The following is a 14737-nucleotide window of genomic DNA, read 5'->3' on the forward strand; positions in this document are numbered from 1 at the left end:
GTCAATGCCGTTTCCATCATATGGATCATCTTTACATGTGCCATGGGAATTTTGTTTTAATATGCATTATTCTTATCCTCCATGGCCTTATAATTCATATATGTTGTTTTCTCCTAGATATTTTTGTTCAGAATATATTACGTATAAAGAATCGGCAATCAAAAAGTCACCACCTACCAGCAATGACTGTTTTAATCATAAAAATCGGTCTGTGCAGAAAAAGACACATAAGGTGACTAAACAAGTCTATCGTGTCAAAAACGATGGAAGGTTAAGTAAAAATTTAGATTTGACATAAAGGATAGAAAAGCCGACCGTTGAAGAAACATCGGCTAGTTCTATTGAACAAATTGCCCTAGATGTTGAATATGTTTCAAATAATATAGCTGAACAAAAACCAAGTTCGGCTGGGGGTAAGATGATCTCAAAGCGACTGGTTCTGATGGACCGGTCTAACCGGTGTCCCGACCGGTCTGACCGACGCCAAGACCGGTCTCACCGGTTCGTCCAGTGAATTTGGAAATTCTTCCAAGGCCAAGAATTGGATAAGGCCAAGTTTTAAGGAGCTCCTTGCTAAATATGAGATGATGGGAGCCACCTAGAAGCAAAGGAGATGGCCAAACGAAGCTAAAGATGAGAAGGCATCATCAAGATTTTGCGAGCAACTGGATCCTCGTCCATCTCAAGGTAATTGTGTTGCTATGCCATATTCAGGACCGGTTACTCATTGATTTTGGCAGAATCCTTGTTATTATACGCCTTTGGATTATAACATGATGCACATGCAACCATATAGTATACAATATCCTATTTTATATTCAAAGTATGGTTCATCACAACGACTGATTACTGCTAATGGTAATTTGGCCAAGATCGGTGCATGTGCTAAACAGTGTGAGAATAATATCAAACAAGGTTCTAAGTATACACAACCGAGGTGGTGTCCTTCAGACTTGTCTCACACCCAAAAGAGAAGGCTACAGCGGATGCGCATGAAGAAGTCCATGGAGCAGCAAGCGGAGGTTGTACCAGTCTGACCGGTCGGTCTGACCGGTCAGACCGGTCTACCTAGAATCCGAGTAGAATTAGAACTCTTTGTAGATTTAGATCTGTAATTAGGATTCCTTGCGGGATAAGTCCACCCCACCCTATAAATATAAAGGGTCACGGCCGATTGAGGGTAATCCAATCGAATCTATCAAACATTTTATCTTTTTTACCTTTTCTTTGCCCTAATCTCTTCCAACCTCAATATGTTGATTTTCCTTCGTCTCTATGGAGTTTGAAGACGCCCAGCTGGCATGCCGAGTCTAGGCAACCCAAGGTGCGCTTGTCCCGACGGGGTCCCTCCTGGGCGAGCGTTCGTTGGATCCTCGTCGGGCTGCCCCGACGAGACCGGTCTGACCAGTCCGCCATACCGGTCTGACCGTTTTGTGCCGCGGCGCTGCAAGAAGCGTCGCTGCTCACTGCGCGATCAAGCGCGATCGTGTGTTTTCCTGTATCGGCGTCAACAGATGCGCACACACTATTCATGCCACAAGCAACCTTCAGGTTCCGTGTACTGTGGATACTACATGTGCGAGCACATGAGGGAGTTCAGGAGGTACACAAAAGATGCCGAACGGGGAAGCATCTACTCTTTGCTAGGATAGATGCATAACTACATAATATAAGTGTTTGCATCTAACACTTGGCTTAATTTTGGAATGTATTTCTTATTTTCAGGATCAACGGCCACTCCACAATGGTCCGCTCCATGAGCAACAACTTCTTTTTATAGTCGACGATTTATGTCACTTCATTTTGCATGAAGTGGTCCATATAGGTGGAGAATTTGTTCACCCTGAGCATGAATTATCAACCGACCCAAAATATGCAAGCCTCCGTCAGTGGGAAAATCAGGATCTTCGGGCCGGCTCTACTAGTGTTTCTCAACATAAATGATGTCTGTACTCTACGCACTTTTATGATGGATGTACTCTAATGATGCATGTAATGATATTTTTATATGATTTTATGTTGAATTTGTAATTAGTAATGTTCAAGAAATATATTCATCATCGATCAAAAAATCCTCAATAGAGTACTAGCTGGACATGTGAAAATTGGAGGGAAACACAAATTTAAATAAAGCAGAAATAGAATTTTGAAAAGCTGAATCGAATCATGCAATTGCTTTACATGTGAAAATTGGCGGAAAATGAAAATTAGAATAATTAAATACAGAGGGAAACGGATTAGAATAAATTAGTGGGAAACAGAAATTTGAATGGAATAATAAAGCGGGAAACAAAAATCTAGAATTTCAAATCTAGCTTGGCGGGAAAAGAATTTCAGGGGTGGCTCATGCTTTGAGCCGCCCCTGTAAAAGAATTTCTAGGGGCGGGTGATGGCATCAGCCGCCCCTGGAAATATCATTTTCAGGGACGGCTCACGTTGTGGGTCGCCCCTGAAAAAGGGTTCCCATGGGCAGTTGGTGCCATGGCCCGCCCTGGAAAACTTGATTTCTAGCTGCGCGAGATAGGGACAGGTGGCAAGCCCTGTAACAGCCCGTGGGTCAGTCCGAATTCCGAGTTACTGTAGCGAGGCTACTGTAGCGTCGCGAAAAAACTGTTGCGCCGGGATTTAGTCCCATACTGAGAATGGAAGTGAATCCAGCCCAACTTAAATACCGGGCCCAGGGAAGCTAGTTAATTCCGGATCGATCCTTTTTGCACGAAGCGAGGACGACAGCGCAAGATGATTAATTAGCAGGTGTGGTTTACTCAACGTGTAGAGTAGATCTTAACCATTATCCCGGGTCGGGTCGTTACACGCCTGCCCCTGAAAATGCCAATCTACCCGCCCGTACAAATGTTTTCAGCAGTAGTGTGTGATGCATGCTAAGCTCCGGCCCCTCCGTCTCCGCACACCCCTCGATCATTAACGAGTGCAGTGACGCACCACGCTGCGCTTGGAATTCCGTTTGGCTGACCTCCTTGCATTGATTCTGTCGATCGATTCTGGGGGGAGTCTTACCTCCGACCAGACACTCGATTGAGCAACCCTGTCTTAGCTTAGCTTGTTCAGTGATGAGATCAGCGAGCGATCTGGGGCAAGCAATCACTACCGGAAACTCTTCGTTTGCCGTGTGCCCAATTCTTTGCCATGTGCAGGATTTAGAGCACACGGCAAACAGTCCATTTGCCGTGAGCCAAAGAAAAAACACATGGCACACAAAAGGCACACGTCATTGTGGAGGTCAAACTAGAGTATGCATTGAAGTAGGACAGTACCACCTGTTATGTTGATTGAGGAACTGGATTGTATCCTCTTATTCTTGTTGCTGCGTGGAAGGAATAGTAGAAGCTAACAGCAGACCAAGTTAGGTTTGCCGGTTGCCGGCCGGTTCAACACTTAGCTTCAACCGCGGCCAGGAATGCGAGCAAGATACTACTAGAAAACAGGTCAAAGATCCAAGCCAAAGGAACCACTTGTTGCTTGAACCGGTACTAATGGGACACATCAGCACCGGCTGCATCAATAGTGGGTACTATTGGCCTGCGCCGAGCGCTGGCATGGCGCGCCACGGCACAAACCGGTGCCAATGCACTGACAAAGGCACCATTTAAATCCATCAACCGGTACCAAATCGGCCATGCATCAATGGCATCGGGTGGTGGCATGACCCGGTGCTTATGGAGCAGACATTAACACCGGGTCATGCAATGACCCGGTGCCTCTGCTGGCCCTGGTCATAGGCACCGGTTGGTGCTTTCAACCGGTGCTGATCAAGTACTTTTGGCACCGGTTGATAAGCACCAACCGGTGCCTTTGTGCTCATACTATAAATATCCCGCCCCCTCCCCCCTCCAAGTTGCCGTGAACTCACTGTTCATGGCAGCTGAGTGAGGGAAGGGGGGCGAATTTTTTCATTTTTTTTAAAAAAGGTTAGTAATACTGTTTTCAGTACTTTTACAAATTAATTTTGTAGATTAATTTTATAGATGTAGTTAGCACTTGATTTAGTTTATACACATAATAAATATTTGTAGATATATTTTTGGACCCGATTTAGTTTATGGTTTCATATTATTGTTATATAAAATATTAGGCATGAGATAACTATTTATTTATATATAGTTAGGATTTGGATTATTTTATTTTTATATTAGGCATGCATAATATATATATTTATAGTATATAATTTTGATGACACTCCAATTTAATTTGTTTCGTAATCAATCATTGTTTAATTCAATATATTATTATTTTAGCTTTCAATGTTTATTTAAGAATGGTTATGTTGACACAAGTTTGATGTTAATATATGAAATGTGAACACAGATGAGTCGGCAATGGATGTACATGGCCGACCGGCGTTCAAAGGAGTTCGTTGATGGCGTACATGAATTCATAGAGGCGGCCGAGAAACACAAGTATGGCGGTTTCGTTCGTTGTCCATGCAAATTCTATATGAATGAGAAGGATTACTCATCATCAAGAACCATCCACAGTCACTTGTTCAATAGTGGTTTCATGCCGAACTACTATGTTTAGATGAAGCATGGAGAAAGAGGAATTATGCTGGATAATAATGAAAAAGAAGAGGACAGGATTCCTGACTTTGTAGCCAATTACGATGCTTTTTTTTATGACACTGCAATGGGTGAGGTTGAGGAAGATGTTGAAGGACATGTTGTAGAAGATGATCTGGGTCAGATGCTGCGCGAAGCTGAGGAAGTTTGTGAAACAGAAAAGGAATTGAGAGATCTGAAGCGTATGTTGGAGGACTACAAAACATTGTTGTACCCAGATTGCAAACAAGGCCAAAAAAAAGTTGGGTACCACATTGGAATTGTTGCAATGGAAGGCATCAAATGGTTTGTCTAACAAGGGATTCGAGGAGTTGCTGAAACTTATAAAAACTTACTCCCTGAGGGTAACACCTTGCCGGAGACAACATACGAGGAAAAAAGGGTCGTTTGTCCTTTAGGATTAGAGGCACAGAAGATATATGCTTATCCTAATGACTACATCCTATATCGAGGTGAGTATGAAAAATTGGATTCATGCCCTGTATGCAACGCATGCCGATATAAGATCCCTCGAGATGATCCAGGTGACGTTGTGGGGATGCGTGTCAAGAAGAGGGTGCTTGCCAAGGTGATGTGGTATTTCCCTCTAATACCACGTCTGAAATATTTGTTCATGAACAAAATGAATGCTAAATTGATGCGATGGCACAAAGAAGAATATAAGCAAGACAATATGTTGAGACACACCGCTGATGGGTCGTAGTGGAGAAAGGTGGACAGAACATTCCCAACATTTGCAAATGATGCGAGGAATATAAGATTCGGCTTAAGTACAGATGGTATGAATCCTTTCGATGAGCAGAGCAGTGGCCATAGTACCTGGCCTGTGACACTCTGTATATACAACCTTCCTCCCTGGTTGTGTATGCAGCGAAAATTCATTATGATGCCGGTGCTTATCCCCGGCCCGAAGCAACCAGGTAACGATATAGATGTGTATCTGAAACCACTGATTGAGGATCTGCTATTGTTGTGGAAACAAGAGGGTGTTCGTATGTGGGATGAGCACGTAGAGGAACATTTTAACCTTCGCGCATTGCTTTTTGTAACCTTCAACGATTGGCTAGCACTAAGCAACCTCTCCGGACATTCCAATAAGAGTTATAGGGCATGCACCCATTGTTTCGAAGAAACCGACAGCACGTACCTCAAGCACTGTAGGAATATCGTGTATATGGGTCATCATCGATTTCTTCCAATCAAGCACACATTAAGGAGGAAGCATGCTCACTACGGTGGAAAGGCATATCATCGTACCAAGCCAAGGCACCGTTGTGTGAAAATGGTATTCGAAATGGTCAAAGATATAAAAGTAGTATTCGGAAAAGGACCCGGTAGCATATCAGTGCAGAGTGATGACGGTGGTCCACCTATGTGGAAGAAGAAGAGTATATTTTGGGAGTTACCTTATTGGGAAATCTTAGAGGTCCGCCACGCAATTGATGTGATGCACCTAACAAAGAATTTTTGTGTGAACCTTCTAGACTTCCTTGGTGTCTATGGTAAGCCAAAGGATACACTGGAAGCGCAGCAAGATCTTCAACGTATGAAACAACGGGCCGCCCTACATCCAGAAAAAAGGGATAAATGACGTCATTACCTAGGTCCTGCGTGCTACACTCTTAGTAAGAAAGAGAAGCAAAGTATGTTCGACTGTTTGAACAGTATCAAGGTCCCATCAGGCTACTCTTCGAACATAAAGATGCTACTGAACCTGAAAGAGAAGAAATTCGTACACATAAAGTCCCATGACTGTCATGTGTTCATGACGCAATTGATTCTAGTCGCACTTAGAGGTATTCTACCAGCTAATGTTCGAGCAACAATCATAAAGCTATGCGCCTTTCTCAACACAATTTCTCAGAAGACAATTGATCCATCGAGTTTAAGTAGGCTACAAGAGGATGTTGTCCAAAGTTTAGTCAATCTTGAGATGATATTTCCTCCATCATTCTTCAATATTATGACGCATCTTCTAGTTCACCTGGTCAAAGAGATTGGTATTCTCGGTCATGTTTTCCTTCATAATATGTTCCCTTTTGAACTATAATTTGCAGTCCTAAAGAAATATGTTCGTAATCGGGCTCGTCCAGAAGGAAGCATTGCGAAGGGTTATGTCACAGAGGAGGTCATTGAGTTTTGGGTTGATTATGTGGAAGAACTCTGCCCAATTGGGATTCTAGTATCACGTCATGAGGGGCGGCTGATTGGAAAAGGCACACTTGGCAGAAAATCAGTAAATGCCACAGATCATGCCACATTGAGCAAAGCACATCTCACAGTTCTGCAACAATCAGTCTTGGTGGCTCCATACATGGAGGAGCACATGCAAATTATGCGAAGCATGTACCCTTTGAAGTCCGAGACATGGATTACAAAACATCATAACGATACTTTCGTCACCTGATTGCAGAACGAAGTCATGGCCAACGATGAAATTCATAAGCAGCTAGCTTGACTTGCCAGGGGTCCGGCAAATTCAATCTTGATGTACCAAGGATATAAAATTAATAGTTTCACATTTTATACAGGAGCCCAAGATTACAAGAGCACCAATCAAAATAGTGGTGTCCGTATTGATGCCACTGACTCTAGTGGCCAAACGAACTCATATTTTGGTTACATTGAAGAGATCTGGGAACTCGACTATGGGCCATTGAAGATCCCTCTATTTCGTTGCCAATAGGTTAAACTGACAGGAAAAGGTGTCGATATCGACGAGTACGGAATGACAACGGTAGACCTCAAAGAGCTTGGCTACCGAGACGAACCATTCGTCCCAGCTAAAGATGTCACTCAAGTTTTCTATGTGCATGACATGTCTAGCAAACCAAGAAAGGATAAGTCCAGGAATAAATCAAGTTTTCTAGGTGCCGGAGATGAGCCAAAGCGCCATATTGTTCTGGCAGGCAAAAGAAAAATTGTGGGAGTCGACGATGTCACAGATGAAGAAGAACACAACAAGATTGAAAATATGACTCCATTCGCAGTGGAGGTTGACACAAGTATACTTTTAGCCGAAGAGGAGGCTCCCTACGCACGCCATGATCACAATGAAAGGACGATTGTAAAGCGAACTATCATTAACATTCCATTAGTTGAATGATTATATCTTGTAATATTTCCCGTGAACATGATATTAATGATTATCTATGATTGTTATGGCAATTATCCGATTTATTATGCAATTATCCACTTTATTATGCATTTAAATGATTTATTATACAATTATCAGATTTATTATGCATTTAAATTATTTATTATGTAAATAATAGAATTATTATGCATTTATACTATTTATTATGCATTTACATGATTTATTATGCCATTGTCTGATTTATTATGCATTTAAATGATTTATTATGCAATTATTTCATTTATTATGCATTTAAATGATTTATTATGCACTAAAATGATTTATTATGCAATTAACTGATTTATTATGCATTGAAATAATTTATTATGTAAATAAAAGAATTATTATGCAATTATCTAATTTATTATGCATTTAAATGATTTATTATGCAATTCTCTGATTTATTATGCATTTAAATAATTTATTATGCAATTATCTGATTTATTATGCATTTGAATAATTTATTATGCACTGAAATGATTTATTATGTAATTAAAAGAATTATTATGGAATTATCAGATTTAATATGCATTTAAATCATTTATTTTGCAATTATCTGATTTATTATGAATTTAAATAATTTATTATGTAATCAAAAGAATTATTTTGCAATTATCTAATTTATTATGTATTTAAATAATTTATTGTGCATTTAAATGATGTATTATGCAATTTTCAGTAAAACCTATTAGCACCGGTTGATGCGGGCGTGGACAGAGGGATTCCCGCCTCTGTGTACATATTGATTTAAATGCGGGCGTGGACGGAGGGATTCCCGCCTTCCCGCCTCTGTGTACATATTCATGCAGGCGTGGACGGAGGGATTGGAGTACACCGAGGGCGGATCGTCCGGGTTGTCGGTGACCTCGGACGCTTTACCCTTGTGAGCCAAAGCCCATCCCATGAACTGGGAGCACTCAGCGCCTGAATGTGATGAGGACTGCAAAACAATATGTTGTTTACAAATTATGCATAATTGAGGGTTAGATTAATGAAATGAATATGCATACCCATCTAGCTCTGTATTCCTCGTTGCTAAGGCTTCCTTGATGATGTGCTGGCCCTGGCATAAGCAAACGCCGCTCTCGACCAGCGTTGTGTGCGGCCTCCCACTCGGGTGTGAACCACTTGTCCACGATGAGTTCCCAGCACATCGAATTATTACGGCACCACCACGCAGGCACCTACACGTGATCAAGTGAATAACATATGAAATGTGAAATATAAGCAACACACTTAATCTAAGTATAATTTTAAATTTACCAGTAAGTACTGCTCCTGGGTCAGCTTCATATTTCTTGCAACTTCTTTTTTGATCTTCGGCTTAAGGAACATAGCACCGTAGTTTATGACGCACTGGACTTGAACCTCGTAGTGCATGTCCTTTACAAGCTTGATGCATTGGTTGTGAGACGTAACTAACGCGCATTCCTCGTATCCCTTGTCACTGCACACCTGTAGAAATCCTGCATATAACCATGATATATCCAGTAATTTTTATAAAATATGCCAAATGAATGCGCTGTATTAAGGAGTGTATTGCGAGAAATACTTACCCACAGTTCGGCCTTGACCCGCTCTGCCTTGTTGTCGAAGCACCTGCCATCCCGATCGAGCTGATCGGGGGCGTGGGCATAGTGCTCCCACGTCCAGGCCGGCTCGTACCTTCCACCAATGTGGACTAGGTCCGGGAAGTGATTCTTGCACAAAGTGCCCAGGATGCCGTTGACCTTGCGCTTGTGAGCACCTCCACTGAGTATTTCCAATTCCTGCCAAAAGTGATTAATATAAAATATTAGTAGTGGCAACATCTAAAGTTTATTGTGATTTTCAAGTGATGAAATGAAAAATAGTGATAACTTCTAAATTTACTTACCGTGGACCAGAGGGTCGAATCAACGGCCGTAGCGCAAGAGGAATCGGCCTGTCCGGGAGTCGCGAGGGACCCCGCAACCAGACAGCTGGTGTAGTAGAGTCCTCCTCTGTCGCGTCCTCCTCCTCCTCCACATCCTCCCCCTCACCACCAAACGACTCCGCGGAAGCTATGGTGTCATCCTCCTCCTCCTCCTCCTCCTCCGGCTCGCACTCCTCCTCCTCACCACGCCGCCATGGTCGACCCCTCCCTCGACCCTTGGGGCCACCCTTTCCTCGACCCAACCCTCGACCTATCAAACTGTCATGCATGACTGGAAGATTGACCTGGAGATTTTAAGGTAATGCATTGCCATTTCTATGGCATCATAATTGACTTATTTGGTCAGATGACTTCCAAGCAAGTACTTCTTTTCTCGAGGAAATTAAAGCAGTGTGAGAGTCAAGAGGGAGAGCATTTTAGATTTTCCACTCAAAGCTTTGTTGCCCAATGGAATTGTTTCCAATTCGTGTCAGTTCCATCTTATGATGACTTTCTTATCTTTATTGTATCTTTGTATAGCATTAGAGCAAGGCTAATAATACAGCCAACAAGCCGGCTGTAAAGATCCTTGCAGCTTTCTCTCAGCCCACCCGTATAACAGTTAGCTCTTCACAATTAATGCATGGCCCACTTATCTCTCTCACAAATTTTATTGGTTCTTGTACCCAAGCCGGCTGTAAGCTTACAGCCCGCTTCTCCTCTCTCTCCTCTATTCTCTCCTCCACCTCATTATTTAGCCGGCTTACAACTAGCTATAATACCTGCTCTTATGTACCTTTGTGGCAAGATGACCTCCTTATCTTTACTCTTTACCCTAATTGAAATACGCTTTAATAATGTCACAAATAACGAGTGGGGCACGTGTTGGTGCACTTTGCCCGTGAGCGCGCGAACCGAAACAGATACGGTAAGATATCGACTTTATTACAACCCAAAGCTTCTTACTTATCATGGGTGCTCCACTGAAGTGCTATCAATCTTACTGTTATGGTAACTGAGTGTGCGCTGCCAGTAAATAGAAGTGCCAAACTGAATAATTATCTTATAGTTATGGCCTTACCAGGCTATTGTAAGTCTGCAAGAAGCACTTTCGCATTCAAAATGGTATGATGGACTGGCTAGCTAGTAGGACTAAGTAACATCGGTAGGATGGTGACAATTCAGTACTTGTATAGTTCTAAAACAACTATTTGGCCCTGTTCGCTTGTCTTGTCCCGGCTTGATTCGGCTTGTTTCGGTTTGTTTTCTCTCACAGAATACTATAAAATCAGCCAAAATCAGCCGGCTTTCAGATCAGCCGAACACAAGCCGATCTGAAAGCCGGCTGATTTCGGCTGATCTGAAAGCCGGCTGATTTCGGCTGATTTAATAGTATTCTGTGAGAGAAAACAAACCGAAACAAATCGAATCAAGCCGGGACAAGACAAGCGAACAGGGCCAAATAGTTGTTTTAGAACTATACAAGTACTGAATTGTCACCATCCTACCGATGTTACTTAGTCCTACTAGCTAGCCAGTCCATCATACCATTTTGACCACCAAATAAAAGAGCTTTGGAAGGAATCATATCGGAATTAATAGGTACCACTACTTTCAATACTAAATCTTTCCAAGCGTAAAGCTCAAGGACTATGACTGACTTGCATTTATTTGTTCTCAGGAGTTAGGAACTTCCTGGAAACGTCGGAGCAGAGATCTCATTCCAGCAACTGCTGTCTCTGATGAGGGGGATGACATTGCCGTCGCACTGCAGTTTACTAGCCGAGAAGAATTGACCATCTGCATTGTCTTCACTTTCAGAAATTAAAGTTTAGTAGCTTGCACTACCGACTAGTCTTCATTGTCGAGCTCGATCGATTGGTGGATCGACGTGGACTGGTCATCATATATACTAAAGAGGATGGAAGATCTAAGCACTGGGATGCAGAAGAATCTTGGTCAAGCTTCTTCCCTATCCTTTACCATGTCCTCTTGTTTGAGAAATCATGTACATGGAGCGAGGAATGGCATTATTTTCCACAGAAGCAAGAATACTTCACGTACGGTATTTATTTCAGTTTGAACAGTTTGTGTCTGTGCACATCAAAGCTCAGGTCAGTCGTTGCAGGTTGCGGCCAGCGGCAGACACTTGCAGTGAAGCAGCAGATAAAGGGTTAGTAGGGCTACAGTTCTGTTTACTTTTATGCATGAATCGTTGATTCGATGTCATGCACACATTCCCAATCAAGATGGTACTTCCTAGGCAGCTTCCCAATCAAGTTGGTTTTCCATAGCGTGGTGGCCAAGCTAGTGGTGGGATTTATTTACCGGTAATGATAGGGAAAACATACATACGTACATACATACACACACTAGTCTATCAACACGGGCTAATTAGAATTAATATAAGAATGAGATAAAAAAATTATAGTCATTTATCTCACGCCTTTTTTATCTATAAAATATTCTAACACATACTCTAAAATATATGTTTGTCACACCTCCATATGTATTCAATATATATTTAGTTGAACTATTTGTTTGTGAATTGTATTCTTATCTCTTCCATCATACATGAATACATGATGACATATATTGGGAGTAGTATTTTTATATAAACAACAATATAAATAATATGTTAATAATGATAGAAATAGTAATTTAGAATTTTATATGGGTGCACTTTAATATTTTATTATAGTTATATAATTTAGATTCAGATTTAGGAGTAATTTAACTTATAATAATAATGACATAATTGGATAATTTATGTGCAAATTTAGGAGGGTACTTGTATTATTTTTATAATAGCTTAGGCGGGTAATTTAGATACATGTTTAGGTGTTACTTTAATCTATTTTCATAATGACAGAGGTGGGTAATTTATTAGAAAAGATGACAGATCTGATGGTTACTATAATTAGAGTTGTTGGATTGGTGGTCGGATGTTTCTGATTTTTGTGAGAATTTATAGGATTTTTTCTATTTTTTTAAGTGTCCACTTAGGATCCTAGGTGGTTTCATGTGGAGGTTACAAAAGAGCATCCAATTAGTAATAGTAAGATAACACACTGCTAAAAAAATTCTTACTAGTACCAGTCAAATGGAGGCCTTAGTGCCCTGCAACCGGTACCGACTGGCACTAAATGCACCACCTAGAAAAAAATTATACACCGGGTAAATGCGCTTACGTGTGCGCGGTCGTGAGGATTCGAACTCATGACCTCCCATCTCGCACGTAGCTTCCTCACCATCACACCTCTGCATCAAAGGTGGTTGGATGGGAGATGCTTTCGTTTTGATGTAACCCATGGAAGACCATTTAGTACCGGACCAATACAACGACCGATACTAAATGGCACCATTTAATATCGGGTGATATTATTAACAGGTACTAAATTGTCTTCGAGGATTGAAAATTTCTACCCGGTACTAATTTTGTATGTTTGTACCAGACGAAAATGCGTCTGACACTAATGTGTTGGACGAATACTCATTTTTCTTGTAGTGACACATCATAAAAACAGACACGCATATAGGCCATGTTTAGTTGTTTACGTGTAAAATTTTTGCAAAGGAATCTTGTTAATCTGAAGTACTAAATGAAGTCTATTTACAAAACTTTTTGCACAGATGGGTTGTAAATCGTGAGACGAATCTAATGATGCTAATTAATCCATAATTAGCAAATGGATACTGTAGAATCACTGTTGTAAATCATAGATTAAGTAGACTCATTAGATTCGTCTGGCGATTTACAGTCCATCCATGCAAAAAGTTTTGTAAATAGACTTCATTTACTACTCCATGCATGTGTCAAAACATTTGATGTGACGTTTTTTTGTGTTTACGGGGTTTACAGGTAAATATCTAAACAGGGCCATAGTAGAACTTATTAAGTTGGTCAACACTGCATATGTTTTTGTACACAAAACGTTACGATAGAGGTCTAATCACCACGTGCCCTGGTGTAAATCCTAGCCTCGAAGGCCAAGCAACTGTGCACGTCCTCATGTTTTCCTTGGAATATTCAACATAATTAATGTTTCTACTCGGGCTTAGCTTCTCTGTGTTCTTGTCAATTTAATTAGTATAATCAGACATAAGCATGTTTATTTGGATAACTTAAAATCATTTGATGGATTCCTTGCACCAGGGAACATATTCAACTTAATGTTTCTACTCGGACTTAGCTGGATCTGCATGCTGTGTTGTTAAGAGTTTGTCACTTGCACCAGGGAAGGGATGGTATAGATGCCCTGATATAGAGAATTGGAGAAGAAGATTCCTTATGGAAGATTCAAAATGGAGAAATAATGGTGCAAGGAGTTGGCCGAAGAGGAGGTTCCTTGTATATAGTCCCCTGCTCTGGCTGCTGATGCAAATGAAACCCTATGAAAATTCAAACTTTACCAAAAAAACAGAAAGAAAATTTTATGCACGCGCTACTGAAAATTTTAAGATGTGTCGACCATCATGATTTGCGCCGAGAATCGATCAAATGGTGCAAAATGTGGAGATGGTGTAAGAAATTTAAATGTAGAGATGGTGTAAGAAATTTAATTTACTAAAGAGATTCCTCGAATATACTACAATCTAGCCACCAGCAGCCCTTGCTCTTGCTGCTGATGCAAATGAAACCCTATGAAAAGTTCAAACTTTACCAAAGAAAAAAAAAACAGAAAGAAAATTTTATGCACGCGCTACTGAAAATTTTAAGATGTGTCGACCATCATGATTTGCGCCGAGAATCGATCAAATGGTGCAAAATGTAGAGATGGTATGAGAAATTTAAATGTAGAGATGGTGTAAGAAATTTAATTTACTGAAGAGATTCCTCGAATATACTACTATCAAGCCACCAGCTGCAGCCCTGGCTGCTAACGCAGACTAAATAATGGAAGGAGGCTGCTGAAGGCCTCGTATGATGCCATTGGATGCTGACAGCACACTATTCATTCTACTGGAGTGTGAAAGAAAACCTTTTCCTTGCAACGATTGGTTCACACACCTGAATAATATAATGCCGAGATATTGTATTGCTCTTGCAGAAAAAAAAATGTGCTGGCCCCGGCCGGGTAGGTTTGTATTTGTACAGGTCTTTTGCGTGAGCGGGCGGGCAGCTCTGCC

At 41.2% G+C, this 14737-nt stretch overlaps 1 protein-coding gene across 1 annotated transcript; it reads right to left on the reverse strand.

The window, feature by feature from the left end:
* Nucleotides 1-8401: 8401 nt before the first annotated feature.
* Nucleotides 8402-9173, reverse strand: LOC120662343. The gene is made up of 3 exons (XM_039941510.1): nt 8977-9173; nt 8724-8897; nt 8402-8653 (listed from the first exon to the last, which is right to left on the reverse strand). Exons 1-3 carry the CDS (start codon nt 9091-9093, stop codon nt 8402-8404), a joined length of 543 nt encoding a protein of 180 aa, XP_039797444.1. The 5' UTR covers nt 9094-9173.
* Between the last annotated feature and the right edge of the window lie 5564 nt (nt 9174-14737).

Source organism: Panicum virgatum, chromosome 2N (genome assembly GCF_016808335.1).
Source record: "Panicum virgatum strain AP13 chromosome 2N, P.virgatum_v5, whole genome shotgun sequence".
NCBI classification, from domain to species: Eukaryota; Viridiplantae; Streptophyta; class Magnoliopsida; order Poales; family Poaceae; genus Panicum; species Panicum virgatum.